The 10,822-nt window shown below is 39.8% G+C and overlaps 1 protein-coding gene across 1 annotated transcript in view; it reads right to left on the bottom strand.

The window, feature by feature from the left end:
* Nucleotides 1-3,984: 3,984 nt before the first annotated feature.
* The window catches only part of TM4SF18 (transmembrane 4 L six family member 18), a 14,385-nt gene continuing 7,547 nt past the window's right edge, over nucleotides 3,985-10,822 (bottom strand). Inside the window, exons 4-6 of the mRNA XM_007471305.1 lie at nucleotides 8,992-9,134; nucleotides 5,110-5,290; nucleotides 3,985-4,352 (exon numbers count right to left, since the gene is read on the bottom strand). Coding sequence (XP_007471367.1) covers nucleotides 4,338-4,352; nucleotides 5,110-5,290; nucleotides 8,992-9,134 — 339 coding nt within the window. The 3' untranslated portion in view covers nucleotides 3,985-4,337. The remainder of the gene's footprint in view (nucleotides 4,353-5,109; nucleotides 5,291-8,991; nucleotides 9,135-10,822) is intronic.

Raw genomic sequence — 10,822 nt, 5'->3', positions numbered from 1 at the left:
TGTGCTTCCCCTGGGCCCCTGTGCTTTTCTTCCCCCCTCTTTCCCTTCTGATGTATTTGTGGCATTTCCTAGTCCAGCCATTTCAAATCTGCCCCAGCTGCACTTGGATTCAGATTGAAGTCACCATGGTTCTAAGAGCTTTATATGTACTAGCTCACTTAATCTCCACAGCAACTCTATTATTATTCCTGTTTTACAGATTCAGAAACTGAGGCACAGAGAGGTTAAGTAAACTTGACCAGGGTCAACCAGCTAATCAGTCAGAGCCCAGATTTGAATCTGAGCAATCTGACTCCAGAGTACATCTTTAAACCACTATGTTTAGGCCACGTATAAATCTTATCCATGCCAAACACTGCTTTATATATATAAAATATATAAATTTATATATAAATGTATATTATATGTTATGTAAACATACATATATAATAGAGAGATATTATAAGTTAGTGTACATAAATATAATCATTTAATCCTCATGAAACCCTAGATCAAGCAAACAACCAAAAAGAAAAGATACTGAACATATGAACAACAAAATTAACAGCTTGAAGTAATGGACACATGTAGAATCCTACACCCAATATTTGAAGAAAACATAATTTGTAAGTACATAGAACACTTATCAATATTGGCTGTGAAACAAGTCTTAAAAATGTTCATAGTATCAGAATCATATATACCATATTCTGTGATCAAAATACATATAAAGTGGAAGTCTAAAAAAAAAATAACAAAAACTCAGATATTTGGGAATTTTAAAGCACATTCATAGCTTGAAAAATAAATCATAAAGAAAAGTAGAAAATATTCATAACTGAATAACAAGTTAAATACAACATTTGTGTTGTACACAACACAACTTGTATGCAGTTGTAGCTGCATACAACTTGTGAGATGCAGCCAAAGCAGTACTTAAAGAAAAATGCATAGACTAATCCCCACCTTGTCTGTGGTTTCACCTTCTGTGATTTCAACAGAGGTCTGAAAATATTAAATGGAAAATATTAAGTGGAAAATTCAAGATTCAATTAAATAACTTTTAAATTGCATACCTTCTGAGCAGTGTGATGAAATCTTATGCTGCCCTGCTCTGTCCTGCCTGGGATCCCCAGCCATTGACATCTTCCACTCCTGACATCCAATCATCATCAATATCGTCATGGCCCAATGATCCATGAGAACCAGAAGCAGATGATCCTTCTTCTGACATAGGGTCAGAAGGTCAATAGTAGCCTAACTCTACATCACAATCCCTTCATCATTCATCTCATTGCATCATGTCATTTTATTATCTCATGTTATCATAAGCAGCCGCAGAAGAAGGGTGTGTACAGAACAATAAGATATTTTGAGCGAGAGATCATATTCACAAACTTTTATTGCAATATATTGTTATAATTGTTCTATTTTATTATTAAGTATTGTTGTTATTCTCTTACTGTGCCTAATTTGTAAATTAAACTTTATCATAGGTTTATAGGTATAGGAAAAAAAATAGTTTGTATAGGGTTCAGTACTACTGGTGGTTTCAGGCATTCAGTGGGAGCCTTGGACCGTACCTCCAGCAGGTGAAAGGGAACCACTATAGTCGTAAATGCTTATTTTAAGAAAAGAAGAAAGGTTAAAAATTAATAAGCTAGGCTTTCAATTTAAGAAGTCAGGAGAAGTACAATGAGAAAGAAGTAAGGAAAATAAGAGAGAAATAATAAATATAAGAGCATAAATGAACAAAATGGAAATCATTCTTAATTAGGATTAGTCGGCAATATTCAATATAAGACTTAAAAAATGGAAAGAGTACCTTCTAAAAAAGGTAAGGAAAAGCGCTATCACACACATAGCTTCATGTCCAGTTCTTTCCTATTTTAAGGTCCTCAGATGGATTTTATAGAAAGGATTAGAGGACACTTGCTTTTTAAATGACATTTCTTTTCTAATTCTTCAAGGAATGCAAGGAAAATTCGAAAATATAGAACAATGTAAAGACAAGGAATATAACTCATAGTCTCATCATTTGGTGATAATTATTAACATTTAGGTATCTTCCAGTCATTTTTCTACGTATCTGAACATTTATACACGTCTACATGTAATTGTATGCCTATTTTAAAATTTGGGTTCACACTGCGCACAAAGATTTATATACAGTTTTTACTTAAAATTGCATCATCAGCATATACTCTTTAAATACAAAATTTGGGTGGCTGTGTTAATATTTGATTTACTGATAGATATACTGTACTGAATTTGACTGTGCCCCTGTTGTTAGACATTGTTTCCAGTTCTGTGGTGGAGTCATTCAGCTGACATCTGTTCATGGTCCACTCAATGTATGGTACCATAATGAATCTAAACACAATGGAGACAGTCTTAATGACAAACTGGTGTGGTTGACCTGCCAGAAGTTCATTTACAAGAGGATTGAGGAGCCTTTTGGAGAAAGAGGATGCTGGATATGACAAGCTTGTGGGCTTGTTAGAGTAATCAGATACTCTCTGGCTGGCTGTCTTCCTCATCCTTTGTTTTCCTGGCAGCAATGTCTGCGTTGCTTCATTTTTGGTTTCGTAATTCAAATTTTCAAGCAAGAATAACCACCAATCTCATTTGGACAGTGGTTCACTTTAGGCTGAATCATTGGCCACTAGAGTGACAATAGGCTGCCCATGGCTTGGGTGCCGGTCCCAGTTCTGTCAGCTAAGTCCCGGTCATGGGGGTCATGTGGTATCCAACATGGCTTGCTTTCAAGATGCTCACTTCAGCAAAGGCTGTGGACAGGGCAGCTATCTTAAAGGAGGCTATAGGTTGAGCAGGCACCAAGGAGAGAGGCATTCTCCAGACTACTGTCTACCACTGCCAGGCAGGCGTTGGTAGAGCAATGTTGACAGTGTCCATGGAGGAGGGCAATGGGGAAGTGGTGGAAGTGTTAAGGCCCAATGGCTCCATGATGGAGACAGCTCCTCAGCAGAGCAGCCATGAGGAGCAGAAGAGCCTGGCATGAATGTCCAACATTGAGTGTCTCCTACGTCTGCTTTGGGCTAGGCCCTACGGATGATGGAAAAATATAAAACATGACTGCTGTCCTCCAGAAGGTCATGCCAAGTATAAGTAGAGAGTTCATAAATGTTTTACTTAAAAAAATTTTTTTTAGTAAATATTTAGTGGTAACTCCCCATGAAACAGGTATCAACTGGTCAGTGGTCACTCTCTATAACCCACTGAGCATGTCCTCAACTGCTCATTCATTTCAAGTCTAATTCTTGTAGCTCATCATACTCACCACCAGGAGTAAAAAAAATAATGCCAATTAGCACAGGGAGATCAGCTCGGTGGTTTGTGACCACCTGGAGGGGTGGGATAGGGAGGGTGGGAAGGAGGGAGATGCAAGAGGGAAGAGATATGGGAACATATGTATATGTATAACTGATTCACTTTGTTATAAAGCAGAAACTAACACACCATTGTAAAGCAATTATACTCCAATAAAGATGTTTAAAAAAATTAAAAAAAAAAATAACGCCAAGAGCTCAATTAGATTATATAAATTTGTGTACAACATTTTGTGGCTTATCTATCTCACTGCTTTCCCCACTGAACATCGATTGAAGTGTCATTCTGTGATGTTTACAGATAGTCAATGTTGGAAAACATTTGGAAAAAGTGTATTCTTTTAAAGGTTGGAAAAATAGCAAACCTTTTAATAGTAAAAATATGTTTTTTTTTAAAAAAGTATTTTAATAGTAAAACATAATAAAGAAAACTTGGAAAATATAGACAAGTAGGAATGGTCACCTATGACCCAAATCAACCAGAGCTGACATTTTTGTGTAAATCCATCTAGATTTAGTTTTTATCCTGTATTTTGGTTATTTGGTTTTGTTTTGTTCGTTTTGGATAGTTACGCTTATACTGTAAACATAAATTTGTAATCTGCTTTTTCACATAGTACTACTCATAATCTTTAAATCATCATTTTACATAATATTACAACCAATGTACCATGTTTTATTTAATCCTTCCCCTAAAGTTAGACTTTCTGGGTATTTCTAATTTTCCAGAATATTAAATACTTTTCAAATATATGTAGCTGCATAAAGCTTTATCTCGTATTCTTATTTATTTTCATAGGATAGGTTATAGAAATTGGATTTATTTGATCAAAGGGTATGAACATTTCTGAAGATCCTGACACATATAGCTTAGAAAAAAATTCTAAATGGAAGGCACTTCCAATGAGGACAATAAATACCAACTGGAGAAAAAAGCCATCATCTGAATATGGCCCTCAAGTCCAAACAATAGACACAGGTAGATGACCATATCATTCTTGTTCTTATTCAAATGATTCCAGGCTATAAAAAAAAAGAAAGAAAGAGAAACAAAGTGAGTAAACTTGATTAATAATCCATAATCCAAGTAGCAACTTAAACTTATAGTTTATATGCCAAACATGATAGAATAGGAAAATATCTATTTGAAACTACTAGGAAAGGTATTATACATTATATGTTGTTAAACAAGGTACAAGATGTCTCATTCATGATTTCTCTTTACTCTGGACTTGATGGATAGGTTTAGCAGTTTCCACCATAATTAAATTAATGTTAATATTTTAGCAGATGAAGCAGGAGTAGTTTCAATAGGATAAAGACATATTTCTCTTCTTCAAAACCACTCACTAGTGACTCAGTATAAAGAAGGACTATTTGAATGTAGCAGCATTCAAAAGAGAAATTATATCACTGGGATTAGGTTGTGAGCCTTCGACTATTTTACGAACAGGGACATTCTCAATAAACGGTAAGATTTCTTTGAGCTTTGAGTTATTTCTACATAGAAACATTGTTCATTTAAAACACCTGTGGTGTTTTCACCATACAACATGGAATGTGATTTTATAGTTATTCCATCGATTCAATCCATTTAGATAAGCCAAGAGACACATTGGAATATCAGAAAAAATTGAGGTGTTAGAGGCTGAGTAAACATGAGGGCAGTAGGAATGGAAAGAAAATGATGGAATTCTAAAATCCTTCCAACAAGATCCATTGAGTCCTGGACAGTGGGGGTAAAATGGAGGAGGTAAAGGTGCCAGTGGGGTTCTGTTACCTGGATGATGACTGAATAGGTTCCACACAGTATCGTGGACAACTGAATGACTACTCTGATGAGGCAGACAATCACCTGAAGACCACTGAGAGCTATGAGAATAGAAAATAAGATGATGTTCCACTCCACTACATGTGCTGGTTCCAGGCACTGAATCCATACGCTAGAATCTGTGAGGAAACTGAGAGAGAGGAAGGAAATGGTCAACATGATGCATGGCCAAGCCTAAAGACGTGGTCCAAGGAAGAAGGCTGCAAGTTTGGGAAATTAAGATACTGATATAAGATTAAAAAACAATATTATTAAATGTGAATGAATACATAAAATTATTCAGATACACAATTGAACACATGGTATGCATAGCACAGGGCTATGCTTATTATGAACATGGTGCCTGCCTCAGACAATTCTAATTCACTTAGGAGGCAAGATGCCTACTGAAGAGTTCAACAGCAATGAAAGGCCTCACATGTCAATACGAAGAGAGGTAGAGATTGCCCATTTCCTAGGAGTCCAAAGTTAGCCTAGGCTATCAGGGACAGGGCTGAGCTAGCACTGGCTATAAAATCACACAGGTGGTAAAAGAGCAAAGAGAAATGATGCTATTATTCTTAGACCCTGTCCCAAAGCCTTTTAGAACAATGGTTCTCAAATTTGAGCATACATCAAGATTATCTGGAAAGCTTGTGAAAATGCAGATTGCTGGGCCCCAGCCTAGAGTTTCAGATTCAGAAGGTCTGGATGGGGTGGAGACTTTGGGTTTCTATGTTCCCAGGTGATGTTGATGCTGCTGGTCTGGGGTCCACTGTGTGTTCTGCAGCTCTTAAAAAGATTGAGATTATGAGGTGGAAAAGCAAAAGACTGAATGGTTCAATCAGTCTAGTGTAGCACAGGATTTTGAGAATTAAACCACCTCCATGCTTAAGATAGTCTTAAAACCATGCTGAATTATCCTGTCTTTTGCCCACTTCCAGGTCAGCTATGGCCATTAGCATTTCTCCAAGAGTGACACCCTCTTTGTTGAACTAAATCGAAATTAAAAACTGGTCTCCTCAAAAAAAAAAAAAAATCCCCCCAACAAAAACAATCAAGCCCTGTTACAGGGTAGAGCTGTTTGTAAATATCTTGTTGATAGCAAGATGCCTTTTTTCAAAACAGCAATTCAAGCAACCTTGGTGCCAGCCAAGTGGTCCTTAACTCTCTCTTTCCTCCCTTTCTTTATTTCTTATTCTCTATGCTCTGGGACATTCAGAGGCACTCTGAGAATTTCTTGGTATTGTTAATGGACCTTAGTTAGGTCTCAAGGGGTAAACAGCACTGAATATGGAGTCAGAACTCCTGGATCTGTAGGATCTGGGGCCAGGGATTTTACCTCTTTGATCTGGACAATGGGTATAAAATATCTAACCCTAGGGTTATTGTGAATATTTGATGAGACGTATGTAAAAATGCTTTGGAACCTATAAAGCACAATACAGATGTAATTTCCTGTTATCATTTCCCTAGACCCACTTCATACACCCTCCTACTCCTAACTCAATCTCAGACACCAGAGAAGCTAATCCCTTCAAGATCCTTACTCTAGACTGTTCCCAGTATATGCTCTGCACAGATCATCCAACACTTTAAAGCAAGATGCCTTGCAGGATTTCTCTTTTTCTCCTAGGATACGGTCCTATTTATTCTTCTTGTATAAATGGAATGAGTCATAAATGCGCTATCAGGGTCTGGAAGGAATAGAGAAATTTGTCCTGATACTCGTTCTCTCCACAATTTCTATACACCGTTCTAACAACACATGTACTTTGTTATGTTACGATTCTATCTATAGCTATACCTGTATATCTAGTTCCTCACTACACAGTGTACTGTGAGAACACTGTTGTGATTTATGCATCTCTAAATGGCCATGCCTAAGGCCTAAGGCAGTGCCTGGGGCATTGCAAAGATCAACAAATGCTTGTTGAATGAAACTGATTCAGGATCCTTGCTGGTCACCGTGTCAGTGGCTGAACTTAATGGCTGAACTTGCTGTCCACTTGGCAGATGGAAGACCATCATGTGGTATAGAAGGTTATGCAAAGTGATGATTTTAATAATAAAATCTGGCATGTCGAGAATTTATTAAATCTAAGCTGTGCTTTACTTCTCTTTAATTTTCAGTTCTGTGAGGTAGGAATGATTATTATCTCCAGTTTACAGAGGCTCAGAGATATCCAGATATTTGTCTAAGGCCATACAATTTGTAAGTAGGAGACGGGAGACTTCAACCCAGATCTACAAGCACTGAAGCTCTGTGCTCTAAGGGCAATGTTCATTCTAAGGCTTCCATCTCAGCAGAACGTTCTGTCAAATCTGTGTGAGTTTCTAGAGGGAAGTGAACCTGTGTAATTTATCTTTGATTGCCTAGCACCTAATCCAAGGCAGGGACATAGTAGGTGCTTAATAAATATTTGTTGAATAACTGTACATATGAAGAGGTGATCTGGGCAGTTTTCAGCTGATTTGTTCAACATTAACAGCTGTTCCACCTTGCATTCACCAAGCCTTGGAAACTTCTTTAAGGGCCCAGAAACTTAGCTTCCCTTCATGGCCTCCAATTTTTCACCTCTAAACACTTTTATAGAGCTGGAATCAGTTGAATACAAATATCAAGGGCAACTTTAAAGGAGGAATGAAGAGGCATGTGGGCAGCCTGAGATTCCTGCATTGAAATTGGAGACTTACTTGTTTTTGGGGTGGGGAAAAGTTCAGGGGCTGGTGGCATAAAGAACGACTCTTTGTACCCAGTGGGACTTTCTACATTAGGGTCCCCTTTCCTGAGCCCTTTCAATCCCAAAGGAGTGTCTCCTCCAAGTGTTCAGAAAGACCTGAAGTAATTTTCTAGGTTCTCCTGACCTGAGGGAGAGCTCTGCTCACAGCATGGGGTACCTCGTGGACACTTTAGAATAAAGGCAGCTATGGGCACAGAAGCAGTTGTGCTGTGCAGGCTGAGGTGAGCAGGTAAAACCGCAAATGGATGTGGGCTTTGAACAACAGAGCCAGCCATGGGGAGTCGAGAAGAAAGTGTAACTTCCCCAGGGAATGGTACCCACACTGCCTCATTTTATTCCATCGGAATTGTCTGTTCAGTACAAGGCAGGGAGAGATTGAGTAGATCTTCTTGTATCTCTGTCTGGGCCCTGCTCCCTCCCGAGCTGGTAGGGCCATGAGCCAGCACAATGCCAGTGTGAGGCATTCTGTGATCCAGGACTGGGTCCCTCAACGCTTGACTGAACTACCAGCCTTCGGAGCAAGGCTACCCCTAGGACTCTTGTTCAGTACATGCTCCATAAGCTCTTGGCTCCTTCCACAAACTCCTGCACCTACTCACGTCCCTGGATCTCACTTGGCTGCCCACCTTGCCTGGTTCTACCTCCGTGTGGCCCCTAATGGTATAGCTCCGGATGGCACCATCCAACGGCACTGTGATTCTCTCCCAGCCAAGCCCTTTCACATCTGTAACAGACTCCATGTCCAACCTGACCACAAAACAAGATTGACTTCCCAGAGCCACCCAAGCCCCAAGCTCCAGCAATTACCAGACCCCAATAACGACGAAGCCCTGTTCTGCAGTATGGCAGAAACATGCCTTTCATTCGGAAATGTCCACGACAGCCTTAACATAGTGAATGCATGTGACATTAAAAGACTGGAGAAAAAAAAGATCTAAACAGAGTTCAGTGTAGGAACAAATCGGTCTGGACATTAGTAAACTATTAGGAACATTTTGGACTAAGGTAGAAACAGAACCACTAAGTGATCGTTGAAAATGAGTATGGGCATGAAGCCAGGTGTTTCTGACTTTCAGACCTCCTCCCAAATCAGGGAATTACTCCTTACCGTCCTGCAGTGCCTTCAAAGGCGTACTCCCAGCCATCAAGGGTGCGGCAGTAAGGGCCCTGAAGAAGGCCCAAAGCAGATATGACCAGGCAGTATCCAGAGAAAGCAATTCCAAGGGCAGAAAAGATCATCGACAGCAGTGTCTAAATTAAACATAGAAGGAGGTTAGTGCCATAGAATGAGACAAGGGGATATTGTGAATAAGTGATCAGATAGGTAACTTCCCCTAGTCATCCAAGCCTACTGCAGCCTGTGTAATAACCAATGTCCACGGAAAAAAAAGGAAACATTTAATCCAAACCCACTTGATCTTAAAAATAAGTTTTTTTTTTTTTTTGGAGGTACGCGGGCCTCTCACTGTTGTGGCCTCTCCCGCTGCGGAGCACAGGCTCCGGACGCGCAGGCTCAGCGGCCATGGCTCACGGGCCCAGCCGCTCCGCGGCACGTGGGATCTTCGCGGACCGGGGCACGAACCCGTGCCCCCTGCATCGGCAGGCGGACTCTCAACCACTGCGCCACCAGAGAAGCCCTAAAAATAAGTTTTTAAATGATTTTTTTCTTTGGCATTCCATAGAGAAAATTAGTTAATTTACTAAATTTCTCCCCTTTTTTTCTGGAGCTTTGATATCAAAATAATGATCAACTCATACATAAATGCAATGAAAGGATGTGATCAAGCAATCTATACTTCTTTATTGAAGACATGTTATTTTCTAGGTAGGGTGGGTTCTCTAAGAATCAAAAGCTATGATCCTTGTTTTTCTCTTATGAAGATGATATTTGAACATGTTTGCACACAGGAATATGTGGGGAAATATCACGTGTTAGCCTAGATGGTCATGTTTATACTCAAGGGAGCATGGGATTGAAGGGGAGGAGGGTATTTTCATTTGAGTAGAAAGAACGAGCAATGTTCACCGCCAGATCTATACAAGCTAAGTTGTGAGACTAAGTAGATTGATCTGATCTAAAAGGGATTCCTACAGATGAGTAGAGGGGAGAAGCTTGGCATGGTGCTAAAACTGAGAAAGCAGGGCTGATAAGACACAATCCAGCCCTTATATCACTTATAACGTGAGTGTAACTTGGGAGATCCAGGCAGAAGGTGGCCTTGGATGCTGGATCAAGGAGACGACTTCATCCTTCAGGGTAAGTGGATTTTTCTCCCACAGCCTTTTATTAAAAATTTCTTTCAAATCCACAGAAAAGTTGAAAGTATAGTACCTTTTTCTTTGACTCAACTTTGGTGACTATTTTACCATTTTTGCTTGCTCTCTCTCCCTCTCTCTCGGTATGTATATGTACATCGACACACACATATATTTACTTACATTTTTGTCGCTTAACCATTTGAAAGTAGGTTCCAGACATTGGGACATCTCACCCCTAAACGCACCAGCACTTACGTCCCAAGAATAAAGATAATCTATTATTCTGCAGTTGTTTTTCCTTTTTTGTACAGGATCCAATGAAGGTTTAGGCACGAGGTTACATCACTTTGGTTTCCTTTAATCTACACTAGTCTTGCTGCCTTTTTTCTTTCAGGATATTAAATTGTTTTTAAAGAATCCCAGCCAGTTGTCTTGTAGAAAGTCCCACATTCAGGGCTTTTCTGATTGTTTCCTCACAATTGGACTTGGATTAAACACTTTGGCAAGAGCCTGTGGGGCTTCCCTGGTGGTGCAGTGGTTGAGAGTCCCGCTGCCGATGCAGGGGACGCGGGTACGTGCCCCGGTCCGGGAAGATCCCACATGCTGTGGAGCGGCTGGGCCCGTGAGCCATGGCTGCTGAGCCTGCGCGTCCAGAGCCTGTGCTCTGCAATGGGAGAGGC

Source organism: Lipotes vexillifer, unplaced genomic scaffold (genome assembly GCF_000442215.2).
Source record: "Lipotes vexillifer unplaced genomic scaffold, Lipotes_vexillifer_v1.1 scaffold618, whole genome shotgun sequence".
Lineage (NCBI taxonomy): Eukaryota > Metazoa > Chordata > Mammalia > Artiodactyla > Lipotidae > Lipotes > Lipotes vexillifer.
This window is presented reverse-complemented; position numbering and strand designations above follow the sequence as displayed.